Here is a 24,192-nt window from a genome sequence, read left to right on the forward strand (position 1 = left end):
CTTGTACATGCTGAGGCTTAGCAAGGGCTTCCTGTCACACTGTCACTTAATTGCCCCATGTCTGGAAGGAACCTGCCCCAATCCCATCCAGGACCCAGCTGAAAAAAGGGCAGACAGTGGCATAAGCATCCCAAGGCTGTATGGATAAAGCAAGGATCTGTAGAGAATGTCCCACCCCCTTTCCCAGAGAAAATGCAGGAGCAGGGCTGGGGTGTTAAGTGCGTGGCCATGGATCTTACACACCCAGGGAGCACGCTGGCACCGGCAGTGCCCACCTGCACTGTCTGCCACAGGTGACAGAGACCGGACCTGGCGTGCACAGGTGGTAAACCAGGCATTGTCGGCTGGTGAGGGGGTCAGTGCAGGCCTCGTGGAAACCCCTCTCCCCTGTGGTTTGTGCCTGTAACGAGAAGAAAGTGGACAGCCACCACGGGGAGTCCCAGGGAAACCCCAGCAGCTCTCCTTCTCCAACAGTTCCGGGCTGCCGGGAATGCATTCAGGGAGGCCCACTTCCGTGTTGGGAGGAGGCCTGGGGCTCTTGTCCTAAGTCAGTTAAATCCCTACATGGTTCCCACAGCCTGGGATTTATGTCTTTTTTTAATGTTTATTTATTTTTGAGAAAGAGAGAGACAGAGAGAGAGAGCAGGGGAGGGCAGAGAGGGAGGGAGACACAGAATCCAAAGCAGGCTCCAGGCTCTGCTGTCAGCACAGAGTCATGACGTGGGGCTCAACCTCACAAACCGTGAGATCATGACCTGAACTGAAGTCGGATGTTCAATTGACTAAGCTACCCAGGCACCCCTGTCTTTATTTCAGACCCTAATCATCAAGGTTCTGGGCATCTGGTGACTCGAGAAATCAGAGCCTCACCCCACAGGACACCCCGGCACCTGGTACAGTCCCCCCACAGAAGCATGTGCTCTTCTGCCTCCACGGTCAGGCTGGTTACCCGGGCTGAGTCACATGGCCCTGTGCACGGCAGAAACCAGAGAGCTGACATTCCAGAGACACAGGGCAGCTTTGTGCAGTTGGGAGTCCTGGTTACAAAGTGGACTCTGAAGATCTACCACCATTAAAGGGGGGCTGGGTTTTTCCTTGATCATACTACTAAGCAGTACACAACGGTATGGACCATTTATAGCCATCTGTACCTTATTTGTGTCATTTCCCTGACGTAAGAAGTACCCCCCTGCCCCTCACTTTTTGAAGCCACAGGCTGCTCCTCCCTTGAGCTCAGGAGGAATGCCACCTCTTCTAGGGAGCCTCCCTTGCATTCCTCCGGGGCTGCTTCGCTGTGCCTTTTGGGGCTCCCACGGAAGACTGCTGGCCCCGGATCACAGTGCCAGCTTGTCCGTTCCATTTAAGTCAAGGCACTGCCTCTCTGTCTTCCTTCCTCAGCTGGGTTTCCAAAGGCAGAGGCACTGATTTTGTCATCATGTGGCCCGGTCCTTTACACACGGTGCCAGGACACAGGAAGGACTGGGCTAAGACAGAGTGAGCTCTCAGGACTAGCAGAAGCCACAGCCTCGAGTCTGGTGAAAATGCCCACCCCTCAAGCCCCAGGCCACAAGCACGGTCCCACCACAGCTGCCGCTAGCAGTGCTGACAGGGGCCCCTGTCTATTTCTAAAGCCGGGGCAATGAAGAGATGACGAGACACCACCCTAAAAGGCTCACACGGCTCCCCACCGGGCACAACTAAACTGGCTAAGGAGGTTCTAAACTCAGGAGAAGGGACAATACTTGTGCTGGTGCACACACAGCATGCCACATCAGGACAGGGAGGGCAAGGCTGGCAGACCTTCCCAGGCCAGCACCAAAGCTGTGGTCTGGAAAGGAAGAGGGAAATGTGAGGCAGGCATCCCCCATGCTGCACACGGCAGATGCAGAGGCTGCAAGAAGACCACGCAGTTCAGGCTCATGTGCCTTAAAGACACACAGACATCCTTCTTGCACCCAGTCACCTAAAGGACAGCACCAAGTTTGGAACTGGAATGAATGTTCCCTTAAGAATTCCACTTTCAGAGTCAGCACACAAAGTCAGCTCTAGGAATCCTCCGGCAGCTTCCTCACGCTCAGCCACTGAGTCCCTAGCCTCTTCCTCGAGGGAACAGCACCAGTGACGCTGGGAAGCAGCGGGGAGGCGTGGGGAGGGGCCTGCACCGCACAGGCCCCACAGGAGCACATAGGGCTAAGTCCATCATCTGCAGCTGTGAGAAGAGGAAAGCCTCACTCCCCATGGAAATACAGACCCAGAGCCTCTGGCTAGAAGCAGCCAAAGGCCATCTCAGTCAAACATGGGCCACTCAGCCTCCACATGCACAGAGGCAGCACATATTGGCCTCCGCTCCCCAACCCCCCCCGCCTCGTCTCCCCGAACCTGCATACCCTCTGTGCTCCAGCCAAAGGAACAGACAACCTCAGCGTCCTCCTCCTACCTCTGCCGTGGCTCAGGATGTCTCTCCTGAGAGACTGACTGACCTCAGACCTGCCCATCCTTCCAGGCTCAGGGCCGACGCCTCACAGCTCTGTGCTGGAACCCTGCAGCCAGCCATCGCCCCCCTTAGCACCCTGCACACAGCCCACCACCCCTTGCAACCTGCATCTCTGGCCCTTCGTGCTGCATCTTGGCGAGCACAGGCCTGCCCTTCCCCAGAAGCAGCAAACCGCTGGCGCCCCCCGCGCCCCCCACCCTCTGCAACCAGCACCCGCCTTACTGAGCGAAGGCGCGACTGCACGCCGTCTCAGGGGCCCTGCCCAAGCGGGCTCGCTCAGCCATCTCCTTCTGTGAGGTGGGGCCCACCTTGGTTCCCAGGCTTCCTGAGGGACACACACCTTTGAGACATTCTTGGTCTTTATGCTCAACTATTCTAGATTTCAAAGAAAGCCCAAGCATCTCAGTCAAGTCCACTGCTGAATGTCAATCTCTGTTTCTACCTGAGGCCCAGATGGCCCAGGAAGAGTAAAGGCACATCCGTGGGGAAAGCAGGTGGTGAAAGAGACACCTTGGGTGACAGTGGCAATTAACACCGGGCTCTGCTAGGTGTCGGGCCTTCGGGCTGCAGAAAGCGCCTGTGGTGCCTGGTGCCAGGGCGGACGACCAGGCGAGTGGGCTCCAAGAAGCCATGCTGACTCTCAGGTCTCCTAACGCTGCCCAGACCGGTCAGCTGCTCTCTTCCCAGCCCCTGACAGGCTGAGTGTCTGCCCCCCGCCCCACCCCTATAGAGCGCAGGTAGGAGCCGCTTCAGGCCACACGAGGCTGGAGAGGGACCCTGCCTTTCAACTTCTTGTCCAGGAACACGACTCACTCTGAAGGGAAGGAAGCAGCCACAGCTTTGTTTCCTGTGCTGCAGGGTCAGCATGTGTCTTCCCATGGCTGCTGCCCACACAGAACCACTCACTTCCTGGTTCCCAGTGGGTGAGTGTGGCCGACCCTCCTCCACCTTGAAACCACATGGCCACGTACAAATCTAAAACCTGAACCTCCGGCAGATTCTCAGAGGCGGTGTAAGCACACCGGTCCTCTCTGACGGGCAGTGGACAGGGTGCCATGTGACCATAGGCCGGGTCAGGGGGACAGGCATCTCTCTGGACAGCAGGCGTCTGAATCACACACGAGCTCTCTCGGGTCAGGAGGAGGAAGGTGCTACATACTGTTGCGTTTGCTTTCTTCTCCTCCTTCTTCCTCGTTCTCAGGATCGATGTCCTCTGCTTGGGTGATCCAGTCCAAGTAGCCCTTTAGATCCTCCTCTAGCTGCTGCTTCTCCCGGAGCTTCTGGAAATCTCCCCGGGCTTTAGCCTTCTCCCTTTCCTTTGAGAATTCTCTGAGGGAGGCAGAAAGAAGAAGCACGTGTCAGGACGTCCCCAGGGACCTGCACCGTGCGCCATCTGTCCTGCTGCACAACAGGCTTGTGGCAGGACACACAGCACTGAGTAACAGTCACACAAGCACAGCAAGAAAGGCCACACATGTGGACAGGACATAGGACAGTGTCTTCCTAAGCAAGACTGTGGTGTCAGAGCTGCAGAGACCACATCAACACACATAAGCTGTCTCAGAAGATGAATGATCCCAAGGAGCCCAGGCCAAAATCACCATGTGCTGTCATGGAGGGTCTCCTGACCCCCCCCTGCCATTAGCCTGAACTCAGAGTTTCCCACCTCTCCCAGAGCGTCCCCAGATGCCAATGGACAGCTGGCGTCACACTTCAAAGAGAAAGGACCTGGCAGGGCTAAGCTGTGGTCAAAGAGGGCACACACCAAGTTGAGGGCTTCTTCAATACTTTCAGCCAAAGGGAGCATTCCAAACTAAGAGCTAGGAGGGGGAGCCGGTGCCCAGAGCAGCACCCGTGGGTCCCAGCCAGAGCCCTGGGCAGGGCCGAGGTAGACCCACCTCATGGCCCCGTCCTCCCTTCCCACACAGGACACAGAGCACCAGTGCTCGTAACCCTCACTTCTTGCCATGATCTTTCCCCAAAAGTCTTCCATGCAGGGGCTGAAGAGGCAGCACAATTTGTTGCCCATTTATGGAAACACCTGCCCTGGAAAGGCTTTGGCAGACGTGTAAATGTCCCCAACTGCTCGTTGTTTACTCCACCTTTCGCGTCTGCAATCCTACATCTACACATACATATAGAATCCCACGTGTGCTCAGGCATGCCTGGGAGTCAGGTGGATGATTACCCAATTTTCATGTACAAGGAACCATCTGCATTTCCAACCGCGAATGCTTACAGGAGCCAAGTTACACAAGTTACGGATTTTGCAAGCACGATTAAAAAGCTGCTAAAAAAGCGGATGAGATTTAGCACAGCTTCTGCGCACATGGCCCTTGATTCTGATGGAGGTTACATCCGCCTTCCATCTGCCGTCCTGCCGGCCCGAAGCCCACACACGTCCCGGTCAGGGACCTCTTCACCCCAACCCAACCGACAAAGGGGGGAAATGACCTGCCTTCATAAAGCCAACCCCTCTTCTCTCTCCTCCTCCACCCTGGGCTGTGGAAGGGCTGAACAGGTACTTGAACGCTCAGGGATGCTGATGCTTCAAGTTAAAAGCTGGAATCCTTACCCAGGTGCCACCCTGTGCCTAGTAAATAAAAGGATGACCCTCATTGCTCCCCAATCACTCACCTTCCAAATGCCCCAGAACCTGTCCTTGGCTGTTATGACTGATCCACCCCACCTTCCCCCTCTAAAAAATGAGGAGGGGGCAGGGCTATGGTGTATCCTGGGCCCAACCTGCAGAAGAGCTGACTTCAGGGGGTTTGCAGGGTGAACCAAAGCTGATTAAGACTCAGAGATGTTTTCTGCACTCTTCTCCGAGGGGCCTTTCCTGCAAGGGAGAATCCCTTCCTGTCTCATGTAGGAAGAGCCACCATAGGCAGCGTCTTGCTGTTCATGCAAACCATACCTTCAGAACAATTTGGGGTTTCTAGGCCTTCCAGGCTTCCTGAGATACAGTACATGCATAATTCAGTTCTGGGGAGGTTCACCAAATTAATATGAATATTGAAAAAGTCACACCCAATCCATAATGTCCATCCCTGTAGAATGAAGTGGAGGCCATGGAGGCTCACGTGTCAACATGGAAATACATCATGCCATCCTTTCCTTAAATACACTGTACAACACAACCATGTGGGCCTCGTTTCTATTGTTTGCCAAAAGTATCTAAGCACAAATCTTTGTGTTTTGATTCTGAACTTGAAGTATGAAATTTACACGGTTATAACACAAACAGGCTATTCTTATTCCTAGAGTCATATCCTATCTGAGTTCTTGAAAAAGATTACAAAGATAGTAAAAGAGTTACCTGAAAAATTTAAGGGCTTTATAAAAGAGGATTTTGCTTTAATATCATATTAAGAAAATTTTTTTTTGCATTAGAAATACAAAAAAAACCCCAGTCTAGTATATGTGCTGCCGAAGTAAGCACAAAAAAACCCTCTCTAACAAGCTCGATCACTGCACATTCTTGATTGTTGACACACAGGAACACATGCATAGATAAAATCCTACTATGAGTAAGATTTCTGAGAATAAAACCATTGCCAGGCTTATGGCCCATTTATTTTAAATAATAGTCACTATTACACAAGTTCAGGTAATAAAGCTGTTGATGTAAACCCTCTGAACAGATTTTAGACAGTTCTGAATGGTCCAGTACTCAACAGACACGCAACATTTGCTGATTTGGACAGAACTGAGATTTGCAAGCATAAATCTCCTGCTGTGGGCTCTGAGACAGGCTGGAGGAAGAGCGGTGTGTGTGTGGGGAGTGGTCTTTGTGATGGACCTAGACCACACTGGGCTCTCAGTCTGAAGACCAGGGTTCTAGTCTCAACTCTGTCATCTCTTTTGAGCTTGGGTTTCCTCAGCTGTAACAAAGACATAATACTTGTTCTATTATTTCACGGAGATTAAGACAATACTGTGGAAATCACAAAGCACTGGGCAAATGTGAAGTTCAAAGATGTAATATTTAGCTGCTGAATCTGGGCATTAAAAGGGCAATCAGAGGAGCTTTCTCAAATACCAAAGGAAGGAAAACTGCAAACAGCTCTGAGTGGACTCTAAACTTCATGATCCCAGCAAAACTGAGAGAAGCAGAGAAGGACATATGAAATCCTAGGCTCAGAGTAACCCCAATGGGCCAGCCAGTGCCTCATCAATCCCGTACCCCTCTCTGCTCGGTTGAAAATAACCCATTCCATGTCAACAATTCTTCCATTCTAGAAAATTCCCACCCAAGTCTACCGAAACTTGTATCAGGCTCAGTGGATGAAGAAAAAAAGTTTTCCATTTTGCATGAGAATTTGTCATTTTAGAAGCCATTACTAAGGGACTAAGTAATAATCACTACAACAAAAGTTGATTTAACAAAGCTATTGGTAGAAACCATCTTTTTTTTAATGTTTATTTTTGAGAAAGAGTGAGAGTGGACATGGGGGAGAGGCAGAGAGAGAGGGAGACACAGAATCCAAAGCAGGCTCCAGGTTTTTAGCTATCAGTGCAGAGCCTGACACGGGGCATGAACTCACGAACTGAACTGTGAGATCATGACCTGAGCCAAAATCAGATGCTTAATTGTCTAAGCCATCCAGGTGCCCCCAAACCATCGGACTTCTTACAGGTCCCTAGAAATCTAACAGCTCAACATGTGACATGAGCCTACTTGTTCCAAATCAGAATTCTATTTGTGGTACGTTTGACCAAAAGAAAAAAAAAAGATATAAGAAAGGCTTCAACAAAAAGGTACCTGGTATTTTACCTTTTATGTATGAAAAGTGTGGGGGGGGGGGGCACCTGGGTGGCTCGGTCGGTTGAGTGTCTGACTTCGGCTCACGTCATGATCTCGTGGTTCATGGGTTCGAGCCCCGCGTCGGGCTCTGTGCTGAGCGCTCAGAGCCTGGAGCCTGTTTTGGATTCTGTGTCTCCCTCTCTCTCTGCCCCTCCCCCACTCATGTTCTGTCTCTCTGTCTCAAAAATAAATAAACTATTAAAAATTTTAAAAAAAAGAAAAAAGGGGGAAATAGGAAAACATGCATATTGCTTCAGGGTGTATCCAAAGGATAAAGCAAAAACTGCGGAATGGGACAAACAGAAGGGAGGGGACAAAGTAGGAGGGATACTGTTAAGTATACCTTCCTCTACAGTTTTCACTTTTGGAACCACGTCAGTGTTCTACACATCGCAATTTTTAATTAAATCAACAAGGATGGCATCAAGGGGAAATAACCCTAAAGTGGAAGTGAATTGAGAGAAATGAATCTGATTGTATTTCAAACAAATACCACAACCACAATGAAGAGAAAGACAAAACTAGCTCAGGTATCTTAGGATTCCTGGACTGTATGCTCTCAGCCTTGGACAGGACTGAGTAAGGGAAAAACTGCAAGTAAATGCTAAACTCTTTGCAGGAGTTTTGTGTTTTGTAGCGCATGGACAAAACAATGCTGAAATCACTTCAGATGTATTACAGGACTTAACAAGTGAGTAAATGTGTCCGTGTTGTTGGGAGCCAGGGTTCTTACTGTGGAAGGAGGAACACAGAAGTATGGAAGAAAGGAAGACTACAAAGAATCCTCTGGGGATGGACTGGAATTAGAGGTGTCGATGTGAATTCATGATTTCTAGAAGATATATATGTATAAATGTAAATATGTATATATATGTGTATACATACATATATATGTACCCATATATATGTAAATGCATATAATTCCTAGCTCTGTTGACAGGATATGGAAACAAAGGCAGCCCAGTAGTTATGAGTACATGTGGCACCCAGACTTTGGTCTCTAATACCATTTCTATTAAAAGAAACCAAGAGTCTTTGGTAAAGTGGCTAATTCCAGGGCTAGGGTGGAGTAGGTACCCTAAATAAGGAAGTGCTTAAAAAATTTAAATTAAAGGCAAAACAAAAACATGATAAGGGCACAGGAGCCAGAAAGGATCTCTCACCGGCTGAATCTAGGATAGAAAATGATGACGTAAGAATAAAATATATTTTTTTTGGAATTTTAATGTACTTTTTTCCTAAATAGTTTATTGTCAAGCTGGTTTCCATGTAACACCCAGTGCTCATCCCCACAAGTGCCCTCCTCCATGTCCATCACCCCCCTTCCCCTCTCTCTCATACCCATCAGCCCTCAGTTTGTTCTCAGCATTCAAGACTCTCTCATGGTTTGCCTCCCTCCCACTCCCCCACTATTTTTCCCCTTCTTCTCCCCCATGGTCCTCTGATAAGTTCCTCCTAATCCACCTATACGTGCAAACATATGGTAGCCATCCTTCTCTGCCTGACTTATTTCGCTCAGCATAACACCCTCAAGTTCCATCCACATTGTTACAAATAGCCAGATTTCATTCTTTCTCATTGCCATGTAGTAAGGAACAAAGTATAATTAAAAATAAATCAGTCCACACTTCTGATAGACAGATAAAATGATGAAACAAATGAACTGATGGTTGATAGAGGATAGGAAAAAGGGGGATGGGCAATATGCGTGAAGGGCAGCAGGAGGTACAGGCTTCTAGTTATGGAATGAATAAGTCACAGGAATATAAGGCACAGCATAGGAAATATAGTCAATGATACCGTACCAGCATGTATGGTGACAGATGGTAGCTACACTTGGGGCGAGTACAGCATAATGTATAAACTTGTCAAATTACTATGCTGTACACTTGAAACTAATGTAACATTGTGTGTCAACTATGCTCAAATTTTTTAAAAGTGTAAAAAAAGGCAAAAGCAAATGAGATAAAATATTAATAAGCATCAAGTGAAGGGTACATGGACTGTTCATTATGTTATTCTTGTAACTTTTCTGTAGTTTGATATCACTTCCAAAGAGAAAAAATTTTCAAGTGTTTGGAAAAATGTAGCCATAGTAACCAAATGCAAATTATGTTATATATTCATTTCTGCTTACCAGCTAGATTGTAAGATCCTTCAGGAATGGACAATGTTGTACATTTCTTATGTTTTCCTTTCCACGTCTCTCTTTCATGATGTTCCCCTTCCAGCAGTCATGCAGGCACAAAGCACACAAAATGAGCCCTACTCCTTAAGAGGCCACAGTACATCCGGATAGAAAGCCCCTTATTCCTGGGATCTCCCAGAAGCATGAAATGAGTGTGTTCAACCCCAGACATACCATCTGCAGCAGCTCTCGCCATCAGCCTGCCATTTTCCCTTATCATTTACAGGTCTCATGGGGTGGATGTTCTGTCTCCACATTGCTGGAGAATCTTCCCTCCAGGTCTATGTCCTTTGTAAGGAACAACTTCTCAGTGAGGAATCTCCCTGCCAGGTGGACACCATGACCAGCAAGTGTCTTATGCTGGACAATCTGCACACACCTCACCCACCAACACCGCTGGAAAGAGTTGTAGTCAGAATGTTTCATGAGGGTTTACCTCCGCCCCACGCCCCCTTGACTGTAGGATAGCACTGCAGACCTTGGCTTCATTCTGATGTTGTCCTGCTCAGAAAGCCTCAGGGCTCCTCAACACTGCCCTCAACACTCCAAGGTCAAACGCCTTAGCCTGGCACTTGGTGCCTTTGAGCCTTTTTCCATAGGCTATTCCAGCTCCATTTCCCCACCTTATAAACACACATCTTGTATTTTGCCTACCTTCTTCTCAATTCCTCAACCCTCTGAGGCTCTGTCCACAGAACTCCATCTACCACCTTAGAAGCCTTTTCCCATCTTTGAATTCCAGCTTACCTATCAAGACCCAGCTCTACCTGGCTACCCATTCAAAGAGTTCTTCCCTTCTCTGAGTCACCAGAGCACTCTACTCAGTGAGCACCAACACATGGAGGTATGTGTGTGTCCAATCCCAGCTGGCCTCCTCAACGAGCTACCCCTGGCAGAGCCCAGCCCAATGCCTTACCCCCATCCTCACTGCAGAGGGTCAGTGGTGATGGCGGCGCTGTTATTACCCTCATTACACAGAAACTGAGGAAACAGAGGCTCAGGTTGGTCAGAGAAGCCCACCTGGCTCCTGAATTGACCCTCCCAAGGACCTCCACATGGGCCACATGGGAGGCAGAGAAAGAAAAGGGTAGCAATATGAAGGGGATAAGGACCAAGAAACAGCTTAGGGTCAGACTGGGAGGGCCCTTAAATCCAAAACTATTTGGGGAGGATTAGGATTACTTCCCTGAAAGCAAAGGGGAGCCAGCAGAAGTCTGATAGGAGAAGGGTCCTTATCAGCTTTGTTTTATAGGAGTTCTATGTAAAGATGAGATCAAGTCAAGACAATGGTGCTGAGGCCGGAGGAATTCAGTAAGCACTGAGTGATGGGGTAGCAATAACAATGTGAGTCAAAAGTAACATGTTCTGATAAAATTCCCAACTTTCATAGACCGTTTGGAAAAGCACCCGTGAGGGCTATCATTGCTGGCCCCCAACCATCCCCACACTGTGGTCGTCTTCCCTCCACTCCCTCATGCTGGTGCCCTGGGTCTGTCCCACTCAGTGTCAGCTTCTCTACTAACCATCTCCGCTAGGGCCAGATGATGCCCCCACTCCCTGCCGTGTAAACATTCCATGCCCATGTGTTCAGGAAACAAAGGCAGGTGGGCAGGGGGCAGAGAAAAGAGGAACAGGACGGTAGAGAGGAGACACCACCGAAGAGCCCCATTCCCGGTCCTCGGTCTCCAGAAGGCTGCCTTGGAACAGAGGAAGCAGGCCCCCTACGTGCTCCAGGGAAGTGGAAGAAGGGTGATTTCAGTGCAATATAAGGCGGAAACCTCTAACAGTCCAAGGGTTCCGAAGATGCAAAGTGTAGCGTGGGAAGCAGCAGCTTCTGGAAGGGGTGCGTGGAGATGCGGACTTCGGTAGGGGACTAGCAGCAAAGCGGGAAAGCTGGAGTCCAGCATGTGGTACGGATCCTGCCGCTGTGTCTTCCCAACCCCTCTTCTCACTCAGGCCAGCACTTGCAACACACCGCCCTGTACTGTGTCCAGCCACGGCTGAGGCTGGACCCTCCTGGCCTCCTCCATGGCTCAAAGGGAAAGCAGGGCCCCTCAGTGCTGAGAAATGATCCCTTCCTCACTTTCGGCTCTCCTCCCAGGGCAGCAGCCCGCTGCCCTCCCTCAGTCCTGGCAGCCAACAAGTCTGTTGGCATCGGTACCAAGAAGCCTGAGGGCTGAGGGAGTCAGAAGCAAGGGGCCGGAGGGGTTCTGGCTGCAGAGTGACGGTGCAGCCCGCCCCCGCCCCCTCAAGGACACTCACGTGGGCCCCAGCAAAGCCCTGCAGGAGGGAGAGAGAAATCGAAAAGAACAAGTGGAAGGCTCTGAGACAGGCACAGCCTGAGTCCACAGTCCTGTACCCGTAACTGCACCGGCCCCGGGTCCCACCTGGCAGCCAATAATCTGAGCCTTCACAGCTGGAGGTATTGCCTCAGTTTCCTTCAGGACAGTCTGTCCAGGTCATGGCCCCTTTGTAGTAATAACAGAAGCAAACCTCTTATGCATATGGATTTCTATCTGAGGTCCTCAAAGTGTCTTTAAATGCTGTCCCACAGCTCCTCACTCCTCGGTGTGGGAGAAGGGCTGCCACTCCCATCTCACAAAAGCCAAAGTTGAAGTTCAGTAAGGTAGCGTTACTGACCCTGCATTGTATGCTCAGTAAATAGGCCAACCAGGCTCCAAACTAATTGCTCTTTCCACAGGTTTCCTGATCCCTCTGCTGTCTGGCTTAGGAGTTGTGTCCACTGGACACTCACTGGTCAGGATCAGAAGGGGTGGGTCAAGACTTACCACTTACCGCCCGCATTCTGATTTTCCTCCAGATCCCCAACTCAGGCTTAGCAAAGATGATAGTACACGTCCCCCCACATGTTGTCCCTCACTCCCCAGGAAGCTCTGCTCCAGGGCGACAATCTGCCAGCCAGCACCTCCCATCCCAAGATGGGATGCCCCTATACAGATGCCCCACACTGCAGACAGCTCCCCAAACCCTGACATTGCCAGGATTTACAGGCCCTGACATCCTGCGCTCTGGGAGGCCTGGCTCAATCAACCCCACCAGGGAGGGAGCACTTAGCCTGAAGCAAGCCACTGCATTCAAATGGCAGCTCAGGTCACACGTGATGGCCACCGCACATTTGCTCTGGAATTTGTTATATTTCTCAAATGCCCCATAAAATAAATGGGCCACTGGAAATCATGTTGATTTAGAGATAGGGTTTTTTCTTCGGTTGTAATGCTATTTGTTTTAACCAGACCCACACAAATAAAATTTAGATAAACACTTTAAAATTTGTGACACACAGAAAGAGAGAGAACAAGCACAAACAAGTGTAAAAACCTTCAGTGAACAAAGCCAATAGAGCCACTGGGACTCAGATTTCCAGTGAAAAGAGAAAGACTTGGAAATTCACAGATACACACGAACAGCATTCTTAAAAAGGCAGAGCAGGGGGAGCTGAAGAAGGGAGCCACTGGTTTTTATCAGTGGAGGCCAGTTATCCTTAGACCTAAATTATTTCCCCTACAAAGATACAAAGGAAATGAAACAGAATGAAAAAGCAGTTTGGCTCAAAAAATATTTTTATGTTTAAATCTAATTCTTTGGAAAGCATGTAAATTCAGTTTCTGTTCAAGGAAATGAGGTGTTACGTTAAAACGAAATCAACAATGTGTGATGCTTCACCATAAAATTTAAATGAGTGGCAGGGATTCAGGTTCAAAGTTCATCTAACTCATTGGTTTTGTTCCAGTTTCCCTCAACACAAAAGGCCCCAGTTTAGCCTAAGGAGGCTCTCTTTGTATGAGAGGAGTGGCCAGAAAGCCAGAGGTGGGCCTTGGGACCGCAGCACCCCATCCTTAAGACCTGCTGGTTTGCAGAGGACACGGGGATGTGGGGGAGGGGAGCTAAGCTGCGACAGCATCCTTCAATGGTAAGTGAGGCATCAGCCTCCAAGGGCGTGGGGGGGCGGGGGGACCCACAGGCTGGCAAGAGGGACAAGAGAAAATGGAGGAATTTTGTTTACACAGAGTATATGTTGGAGGAAAGTATTTTAACAGTCACACTTCCTTCAAACCACATTATGACCATTCTTTGGGAACTTGTTCCTAAAATAATCCCCACAGTGACTCTTTCTGCAAAGGGAGTCAGTGCCTCCTAATTTTTCTGTTCATAAAGGTTTGGGTATCTTAAGAGATTTTTTTCTCAAACCAATTCCCCCTTTTCATGTCCTTGACTGCTTTTATTGACATAAAAGTCTACAAAAATGCTTTAAACAGAAAATTTTCCCTCGCTGGAGAAGATGAACCATTTTCAAAGCAGGCATTTCCAAACTTTTTCCCCCTTAGCTTTTAATGACAAGGTTATCTGCTGTGAACAGCAGCTGGGCAGGCCTGCAACACACCAAACCTCAGGGACTGGGTACATATGGCACTGAACCTGCATAAGAGGAACAGGGACACGGAGGGAATGAACTAATGCATGATCTGTCTGGGTTTTTCTCTCTCCTGGCCCTCTCTAAACTCTGTTCCTTAAACTCTGTGCTCCAGCCATCCTGAAATTCACTCCTTTCCTCCAAGGCACAGAGGTCTTACAGCTGTGTGTATGCTGTTCCCCACGTTAACCTTGACTGCTCTTCCCCACTCAGCTGGGTCAGCCTGGGAGGACATTTTTCTAATGTCTTTAGAGTCTCCTGGATAAGAGGCTCACTTATGTAGAACCTATTTCACAGCACTGCAATTATTATTTGATATTTTCTTTTACACACTAGACCATAAACCCTGTGAAGGAGGAGTCGTGTCTTTCTCATCCCTGTATATCAATTCCTTGTCAAGAACAGTGGCCACTGCTCAGTAGGAAGAGGCTAAATTTTAACACACAGTTTTATAGGTTCAGGTCTTACATTAATAACGATCACGTCAAAGGCATGGATTGTGGGCTCTGCATTGGATGTGTCTGGTCACAAATGCCCATGTAACATTCTATCACCTAAAATTGTACTCGTTAAAAAACAAACAGGAATGAACAAAGTCAGAGTCTCGTGAAGGCTTAAAAAGTCCTCCAGGGAAATAAAGTGTATCCGGCACCTTAGAATGAAATACACTTTCTTTCTTTTTTTTTTTTTTTTTTTTTTTTTTTTTTTTCACTGCATCTCCTTGTCGGAGGGCAGAGGAGCTGCTCCCTCTTTGAAGAGTTAGTTTCCATGGCTACCAAAGACATTCCAGTGCTTCCGGCAGATAATTCCCCATGTCGGTTGCATGCTAAAAGTTACAGATTTCTTGTTTCCATCTGTTTTGCAGAGAGCGTGTGTTAGGAGGCATTCTTCAAAAGCATGGGCTCTCTCATCTCTTATCACTTTCTCTGAACGAAATACATCATTCAATCAGATGAGCCAAGCCGACTCGTATCTTCCATGACACACTTCAAATACTGCCACTTAACAAGTCACTTGAGAAACTTCTTGCTAGACTTGTCAGATTCCAGCTTTTAAAGAAAAATAAGGAAAATGTGTACCTGAAGTCTGACTCAGGAGGGTGGCAGAAGCACTAAAAAACGAACATGTCTGCAGGTACCTGCAACCCCCGGGCACGTCCTACTCATACACCGATACTGTTTGCTGTGTTAAGGGCCTGGCTTTACCGCCTGAAGCGGCATGATGGCTGTGTCTGCCTGTGTGCTGGTAGGGTCTGGCCACAGGTAGGCAACACTGGCCCGGGAAACAAGCGGGAACGAAACCCATCTGTTGGGAGGTCCTCACAGCAAGACCTGTACGAATTTCAGCCCCATTCAACCCACTGAAACTGGCTGGTGATAGCACACAGAGGACTGGGAAGCTCTCCCTCCCAGAGGGGTTCCTTGCGGGAGGGCAGGATGGGCGGGAAGTGCCCTCTGTGGACCATCACACTTGGTTGAGAACAAGGGAATGAACATCCTGTTATAAGGGACACTCGAGGATTCGGAGAGATCCATCCCCAGTAAAGGATCCAAAAGGACCACTTGAGCTAGAATGAGCCTTGTTCACAAGCACTGTCAAGAAAAAAAAAAAAAAACAACCAAACAATTTATCTGAAGCCTCCATCGTCCACTCTTCCACTTTGCTTTGGGTAATTAACGTGGGGGAGAGAAAGATATTGACAGAACACGGAGCCACTCAGGATATACCAGCACAGGCCCCTTCTGGGTAGACAGGATCCCACGGTGCCCCTCACCGGACACAGAAGGAGCATCCAACTGGTCGGGAAAGCAGCCTGGGCTCTGGAGACAAGTAGCTGGAGGCTTAATTCCCAGCTTACCAGGATTCCTTACTTACTAGCTGTGTGACTTTCAGAAAAGTAAGACCTCTTTGAGCGTGCTTTCCTCATCTGTAAAACTGAAGCAAAAGCACTTCACTAAAGTACTAGAGAAGATTGAATGAAATAAACTATAAAGGGGCACCTGGATGGCTCAGTCAGTTGAGCGTCTGGCTCTTGATTTTGGTTCAGGTCACGATCTCATGGTTCATGAGTCCGAGCCCTGTGTCGGGCTCTATGCTAACAGCACAGAGATGCTTAGGATTCTCTCTCCCTCTCTCTCTACCCCTCCCCTGCTCATGCTCACACTCTCTCTCAGAATAAATAAACATTAAAAAAAGAAATAAACTAGATAAAGCACCTAGCCCAGTGCTTGGCACCTGTTTTAGTGGCTCTATTAACAATTACAAGGAATAAAGAAAAGCTCTCTCTCACAGTCAATCTCCAGCCAAAGCCACAGATCCTTCCTTCCCATCTCAGAGGCCCCACAACCTCCTTCTGCATCAAGCCCTTCCTGTTTGTCTCACTACCACACCCTGCCTATCACCTCACACCTACCTCCCAGTCAGAGCCCCCCATCATCCAGGACTCTCTTCACTCCATGCCACCCTGCAGGGTCCCAGCTTTGCCCTCCAGGTCTGGTTCCACTCCATCATCTTGTTTCAAACACCGCAACAACTCCTGTAAGTTAAAGAGAAAACCCCGCCTCCCTCATTGGGTTTTCCCAGCTCTGTACCCATTCTCTGTCTCGCTGCACACGAGCCAGCACAGGGCACCCTGGCTGCCTCCCTGGCTCTTGACACACGTGTGCATCTGGCCCTGCTTTCCTTGCCACTTGCTGGGATCTGGAAAGTGCCCTTCTTTCTTTATATCCTTACAAATGTCCTTCCTTCAAGGTCCTTCCTTACAAATGACCACCTTGAGCCTGGCTTCCTCAAGAGAGCCCTTTCTGACGTTCCAGCCATTTGTTATATGCCTTGGGCACACTGCTATGTACAGAGCAGATGCTAACATGCACGTGACTGATGGTAGGACAGGAAAGGCATACAGTTGGCCTCCATGCTGGACCCTGGAGTTCCTGGGTTATGTCCCTGTAAGCCAGCTCATCAGGAATGGCAAAGGATTCAAGGTCAGGTGGGGCTCTGGGAATAGCACACCTCTGGGCAGGCTCAGTGTCATCGCCCACTGAATTAAGACTCCTTCAGATACAGCAAAAGCCTCCCAGACTTAGAAGCCAAAAATCTGCAAATGCTTGGAAGCTCCAAAGGTGCCAGCAGAGAACTTAACTTAGACCAAGATTTATTTTAAAGCAGAATTTAAAGGGAATGATCTGGTTCTGAACAGATTAATATTTTATCCCTGAATCCAAACCTGACTCTTCCGATAATCAGACTTAGAGAAATTAGGTTAGCACTTCAAGTGCCACTCCGGTCCTGAAAAGCTACAGCGCCCTGGAGAGAGGAGCCGGCAAGTGAGCGTTCAGAGTGCAAATAAGGCAGCTTTTCAAACACACAGAATCAGTCTCCTTGAGGTCTCGCGGATGCTGAGCACACCTCGCGTTTGAGAAGGTGTGTTCAGTTTACAGGTCCCTTCCCATCCATTTCCCTCCTTGGCTCTTAGAACGGCTCGGCAAGAGAAGTGACAGGGTGGATAGGCCATCCAACTTGAGTGAGAAAACCCCAACATGCAGAAGAGAAGCTCAGTGGCAAAAGTCACGTCTGCAGGAAGCATGCAACGAAGATGACAGCCAGGTCCCTGAACCTGTGCTCTCCCCACCGTGATGACCCATGGGAACCAGTAACATTAGCGACCCGTCATCTCCTTGGCCAAAGGAACCACTGCAGCCGGGCAGCACCGAGACCTCAACCCTCGGCTGGACCATCCACACCGCTGGAACACCTAGCACTCCACGTGCTCTCCGGAGAGAGTCTCTGTAGAGAGTGAAGCTTCTGGCACACACCTCAGGCTGGTTGAGCCCAGACCAGAGGGGCTGATATGGCCCCAGACCAAGTGCACCAGGGTCTCCGTCAGCCGAGAACCTTCCCCCATCAGGAGACCTCACCACCAAGCTTCTGCTGCCTCTGCTGATGACCACCAGCAAAAGCCTATCCAAAGCGCAAGGCACACGTCCAACGCCCAATCCCTATCACCCAGGACACAGCTGTCCCCACCTTCCTCTGAACCTCCTTGCCACTGACTCGGCCTTCCCTCACTCTTCAACCCTTCCCTGTGCCCTCTGGAATTCCTGCTCCTGTGCCCTCAGACTCTTCAAAGGGAGCCCCGGCCTCATTGCTTAGATAGAAACCTGGGGCAACCTTGAGTTTCCTGTTTTGCTTCCGTTACAGTCCTTCCAGATCCCTCCTCAAGGTGGAGTTGCTTGCTTTTCTGTTCCTCTTAACATTTAGACCAATACTCCTTCATTCTGCCATAAAAGTCAATCACACAAAAAACCCTTTCCCTTTGGGGACAGTACCAGTGGGCACGTGGCCTTCGCCCCTTCCTTGCAGTTATCTTCTGCCAAACTCCTGAACTGAAGCCTTCAGCTCCTGACTACCAGCCTTCCTCTCTATTCTACCATCCTCTTGGGGGACCCCAGTAACCCTTGGTTGACTCTGCCAACCCCTAGCTTTGCAATTCCTTGACATATTAATCTCCAAAGGCCATCTCCTCCATGCTGCTTCTGCCACCCAATCCCTGTGACACCTCAAATCCCTAACCTCATCACAAGTCCCTGCTTTCTGATCATAACCTCCTCTCCTAACAGTTGCCTTCCTTGCTCCCACAAAAGACATTTTTTAACCTTTCTGAAATGCCCAATCCACTGACCCTTCCATATGCTCCCCATCCATTAGGCCTCTCCTTTCCTCCTAATCTAACTTAGATTTCACGATCCATCAGTGATCCATTCAGTGAAGTTCTTGACAGTAACCTAAACTCTCTCCCACTTTTTTACTATACACAGATAACAAACTCTAGATGAGCTCAAATACCTCCTTCTCCCCTAGCTGGAGAAGGTGGGTGGGACAGGCTGCCATCAATGCAGATCCCTCAGCAGTAGCTTCACATAAGACCTCAACACAGCCTATCAGTCCCTCTCAGCTCCCCACAGTGACTCATCTGAGCCTTCTCCATGCTCTTCAAACATCCAACTCAACCAGCTACTCCCTTGCCCTTGCAGTTGAGCTTGCTTTCTGCTTCAGGAAAACTAGGAATTAGGCAAGAATATTCCCAGCTTCCCACCATCAAACCAAACTTACATCTGCCCTGTCCTCTCTTCCTTTCTTCTCTTTATGAAGGAAAGAAACTTCTCTTAATACTACCTGTCTTCTGACATCTTAATAAATTTGAGCTTTTCCACCATGATCATATATCCCTCCATTTATTGAGGTCTTCTTTAAAGTCCTTCAGCAAAGTTTTGTGTAGAAGAGGTCTTGTACACCCTTTATTGGATTTATTCTTAGGATCTTGATTTTTTTCAATGTTATATATTTTTGTACCTTTCGTGTTTCTATTTAACATTTTGAACATATGGAATACAGTTCTAATGACTTTTTAATGTTCTTTTTGTTAATTCTAGCATCTGTGTGAGTCCTGGGTTGGTTTCAACTGATTGATTAAATCTTATCATGGGTCATGTTTTTCTGCTTCTTTGCATGCCTAGTAACCTTTGACTGAATGCCAGCCATTGTAAGTTCTATCTTGTTGGGTGTGAGATATTCTGTATTCCTATAAATATTCTAGTGCTTTGTTCTGAGATACAGTTATTTGGATCACACTGATCCTTCGTGCCTTACTTTACTGTTTTGCTAGATCAGTATGGAGCCCTTCCCCAGCTAGGTCTAGTTACTCCTCACTAACTGGGCAAATCCTTTGAATACTCTCCCTAATGTCCCATGAATTATGAGTTTTTCAGTTTGGTTAGTGGGCACGGGCAATGTTCCAGGCCCTGTGTGAGCACCAAACATCATCCTTTGTAATCCATTCCAATGTTCTTCTTTTAGTCTTAGGTAGTTTCCTCACAGACAGGTACTAAAAAGTAAACTCTGCTGCATGAAGGGGGACCTTCTGCTCATCCCCAGGGTTCTCTTTCTATGAAGGTCTCTGCTCTCTGATACTCTGTCCTGGATACTCTAGCCACCTTGGTTTCTACAGACTCTTAGCTTTGTCTTCTCAACTGCAGGAAGTCACAGGGCTCCTCCTGGGTCCCCCTTCTCATGCCATGCCCCCCAGAACTCTCAAGCCAGTGAGCTGGGGCAGTCACAGTGCTCATTCACTTTACTTCCTGTTTCTCGGGGATCAATCCTTGTCCTTCACTGCCTGATGTCCAGTGTTTTACATACACTGTCTGTTTTTAGTTTTGCTGTTGTTTCAGGCAGGAGGGTGTTCGTTACTGCATCTTCCCTAGAAACAAAGTATCTCTTCATTCTACTCTAAGGGTATTTTTAAATCAATTTTATAAAAATACAAGCTATGAATAAAACTGCATACATTTAAGTTTGTGCTTTAGCTAACATTAATGCGCACTATATAAACACTCCAGTCAAGACACTGAGCATGTATAGCACCCAGTTATCTCATTCCCATTCCTAGCCAACCATCCCTCCTCCTACCCCAGAAAACCAATGATCTAATTTCTATATAATGGATACGTTTGCTTATTCTAGAACTTCATATAAATAGAAATTGCACCATATGCTCTCTTTTACATCTGGCTTTCTTCCCTCGGCAAAACGTTTTTGAGCTTCATCAATAACGTCATATTAGTATTTCCATTCCTTTGTCCTGCTGAATAGTATGCCAATTTCTGATTACACCACCATTTGTTTATTTGCCTGTTGATAAACATTCTTGGTTTTCCAGTTTGGCACTCCTAGGAACAAAGCTCTTTGAATGTTCAAAGACAAGTCATTTTGTGGGTAGAGGTTTTCATTCCTTTTGGGTCTTTTATGTGTACAGATGGCACTGCTGGGTCAGTACAGTATTTCACTTTATGAGAAACTGACAAACTTTTCCAAAGTAGTTGTACCATTTTACATTTCTATGAGCAATGTATGAGTACATAAGTTGCTCTATACTCTTGTCAACACTTGGTATTGTCTTTTTTATTTTAGCTATTCTACTACATATGCAGGGGTATTTCACTGCAGTTTAACTTGTGCTTCCCAGGTGACTAATGATGCTGAAATCTTTACACCCACATTGGCTGTTTTTGTATATTCTTTTACAAAGTATCTGTTCAAGTCTTTTGCCAGTTTTTAACTGGGTTATCTTTTTAGTTGTTAAGAGTTCTTTGCATATTCTAGCTACAGCTGTGTCAGATTATCTATATCTATCTACCCACCCAGAGAGATAGAATTTCCCCCAGTTTGTGGAAACCCTCTCAATTTCTTGTTTCTGAAGAGCAAAGATCATTTTAAAATGTGTATTTTTAGCTGTTTAATTAGATCTAGGGTCCATTTCAAGTCAGTGCTTCTGTCTGGTGTGACCTAAGGGTCATGGAGTCTTTTTTTTTAACTAAAAAATCTTTTCTCCATTGGATTATTTAGCATCTTTTTAAAAACCAATTGGCCATATATATTTCTGGATTTTTCTATTCCATTCAATTATTCTACATATCTATCTTCATACCAAAATGATACTATATTTACTTTGCATTTTGGTAAGTCTTGAAACCAGGCAGTGTAAGTCCTTCAACTTTGTTCTTTGTCAAGATTGTTTTGGTTATTATTTGGTAATATGTAATTATATGTGAATTTTGGAATCAGCTTGTCAGTTTCTAAAAAAAAAACTATTAATTTCTATAAATGGGATACCACTGAATATACAGAAAATAGGAGGAAAATGGATATCTTAACAATATTGTGTCTTCCAATGCATGATCATGGGACATCATCATTTATTTAGACTGGTTTTAATTTTATTAATCAGTGTTTTGTAATCTTCAGTGTAGGGATCTTCCATATCTTTCCTTATTTTTATTCCTAAGTATTCTAATTTGTTGATGCTATCATAAATATGTTCTCAAATTTCAGCTTCCACATGCTTGCAGCTTCTATATAGGAATAAAATTAATTTTTGTATACTGATTTGTATTCTGTGACCTTGCTCTATTCACTTATCAATTCTTTTTTTTTTTACAAATAGTTTATTGTCAAATTAGTTTCCACATAACACTCAGTGCTCATCCCCACAAGTGTCCTCCTCCATGCCCATCCCCCCTCCCCCCACATCCATCAGTCCTCAGTTTTTGTCAGCATTCAAGAGTCTCTCATGGTTTGCCTCTCTCCCTTTCCCCCACCATTTCCGCCCTTCTTCTCCCCCTTGTTCCTCCGTCAAGTTCCTCCTAATCCTCCTATACGTGCAAACATATGATATTTGTCCTTCTCTGCCTGACTTATTTCGCTCAGCATCACACCCTCAAGGTCCATCCGTGTTGCTACACATGGCCAGATTTCATTGTTTCTCATTGCCATGTAGTATTCTATGGTATAGATTCACTTATCAATTCTAACAGGTCTTAGGTCACTTCGTGAATAGAAAAGAGTTTCTGCTTTCTAATCATTCTGCCTTTTCTTTTTCTTGTCCTAATGCACTGGCCAGCACTTCCAGTATAATGCTGAATAAAAGTGGTAAGAGAGAAATGATTACCTTGTTTCTAATCTTAGGGGAAAAAAGCATTCAGTCTTTTCACCATTAAAAATAGTTACAGTTTTGTGAAGTTTTAGCTTTAGTTTTAGGGTTTTGGCTTTCTTTTTTTTTTTTTTTTTTTTTTTTTTTTGGTAGATGACCCTTTCAGACTGAGGATGTTCCCATACATTCCCAGTTTGGGGAGTTTTTATTATGGTTATAGAATACTGTCTGTATCATTTTCTATTTTACTGAAATTATCATCTAATTTTTCTCCTTCATTTGGTTAATATGTTAAATTACATTGTTTCCAACAGTGAAACAACCTTGTATTTTTGGTATAAACTCACTTGGCTTGAAGTGTTGTTCCTTTCCTATTGCTAGATTAAATGTGCTAATATTTAAGATTTTTTGTTGTTGTTGTTCTATTAGTGAAAGATGTTCTTATTAGGTCCATTTAGTTTTGGTATTGAGGTTACTTTGGCCTCATAAAATGATTTGGAAAACGTAATTTTTACAGCTTTTCCTTCATGTATTTTAAAGCTTATTAGGTGGCAACACATTTAGAATCATGTCTTCTTGATCAATTGATCCCTTTATGAGACACCTCTATCTCTGGAAATACTCCTTGTATTGACATTCCTTTTATGTGGTATTAATATAGTTACCTCGGTGTTTTCTTGTTTGCTTTTTTTAATCTATGTCTTTAAATTATACCATCTTGCATTTTTATGCAGTCTGACAATTTGTCTTTTAATTAAAATGCGTCCATTTGTATTTAATGCAATTACTGAAGTGGTTGGATTTATGTCTACCATCTTGCGATTGGTTTTTGGTTCAGCCTACATGTCCTTTGTGCCTTTCCTGCCTTATTTTGAATAACTGAATACAACAACTACTTAGGATTCCATTTTATTTCTTCTTCTGGCTTTTAAGATAACACTATTTTTTAAACCATTGCCCTAGAGATTCACATATGCATACTTAACTTACTACATTCTAGATGAATTTATAGCATATTGCTTCACATATAATGTAAGCACATTACAATAGTAAAGTTCCATTTAATTCTATCTTTGGTGCTGTTGTTGTCATATAGGATTTTTTTTTTTTTTTACAACTTTAGTTCCCAGAGGATTGTTATTATTTTCATCATCTTTTAAAGAAATTTAGGGGGCGGCTGGGTGGCTCAGTCAGTTAAGCGTCCGACTTCGGCTCAGGTCATGATCTCACAGTTCGTGGGTTTGAGCCCCACGTCAGGCTCTGTGCTGACAGGTAGATCAGAGCCTGGAGCCTGTTTCAGATTCTGTGTCTCCCTCTCTCTCTGACCCTCCCCTGCTCATGCTGTCTCCCCCTCTCTCTCTCAGAAATAAATTTTTTAAAAAAACATTAAAAAAATTAAAGAAATTTAGAAGTGACAAAAATTCTCTATTCACATTTATCAGGTTTTGGTGTTCCTTATTTTTTAATGTATATATATTTTTAATCTGGTATTATTTTCTTTAGCCTGAAGGACTTCCTTTAACACTTCCTGTAGTGCAGACTTGCTGGTGACCAGTCCTCTCCAAAGATTTCTTTAATTCATCTTAACTTTTTGAAGAACATTTTGCTGAATACAGAATTCTGGTCTTCTTCTTTCAGCTCTTGCAAGACGCCATTCCATTGTTCTATGGCTTACATTATTCTGAAAATGAATCAGTGTATAATCTTACTATCCCCCTGCACATAATTGCCTTTTCCTCTCTGGCTTCTTTTTAAATACTCTAGTTTCTATTCTTAGCAGTTTGCA

The 24,192-nt window shown here is 46.3% G+C and overlaps 1 protein-coding gene across 3 annotated transcripts in view; it reads right to left on the reverse strand.

The window, feature by feature from the left end:
- The window catches only part of CACNA1D (calcium voltage-gated channel subunit alpha1 D), a 311,617-nt gene that overhangs the window by 103,123 nt on the left and 184,302 nt on the right, over positions 1–24,192 (reverse strand). For all 3 annotated transcript variants that reach the window (XM_077749464.1, XM_077749470.1, XM_077749467.1), the window contains exon 9: positions 3,654–3,823. In XM_077749464.1, coding sequence (XP_077605590.1) covers positions 3,654–3,823 — 170 coding nt within the window. The remainder of the gene's footprint in view (positions 1–3,653; positions 3,824–24,192) is intronic.

This window comes from Crocuta crocuta, unplaced genomic scaffold (assembly GCF_008692635.1).
Source record: "Crocuta crocuta isolate KB4526 unplaced genomic scaffold, BGI_CrCroc_1.0 scaffold463, whole genome shotgun sequence".
NCBI lineage: Eukaryota > Metazoa > Chordata > Mammalia > Carnivora > Hyaenidae > Crocuta > Crocuta crocuta.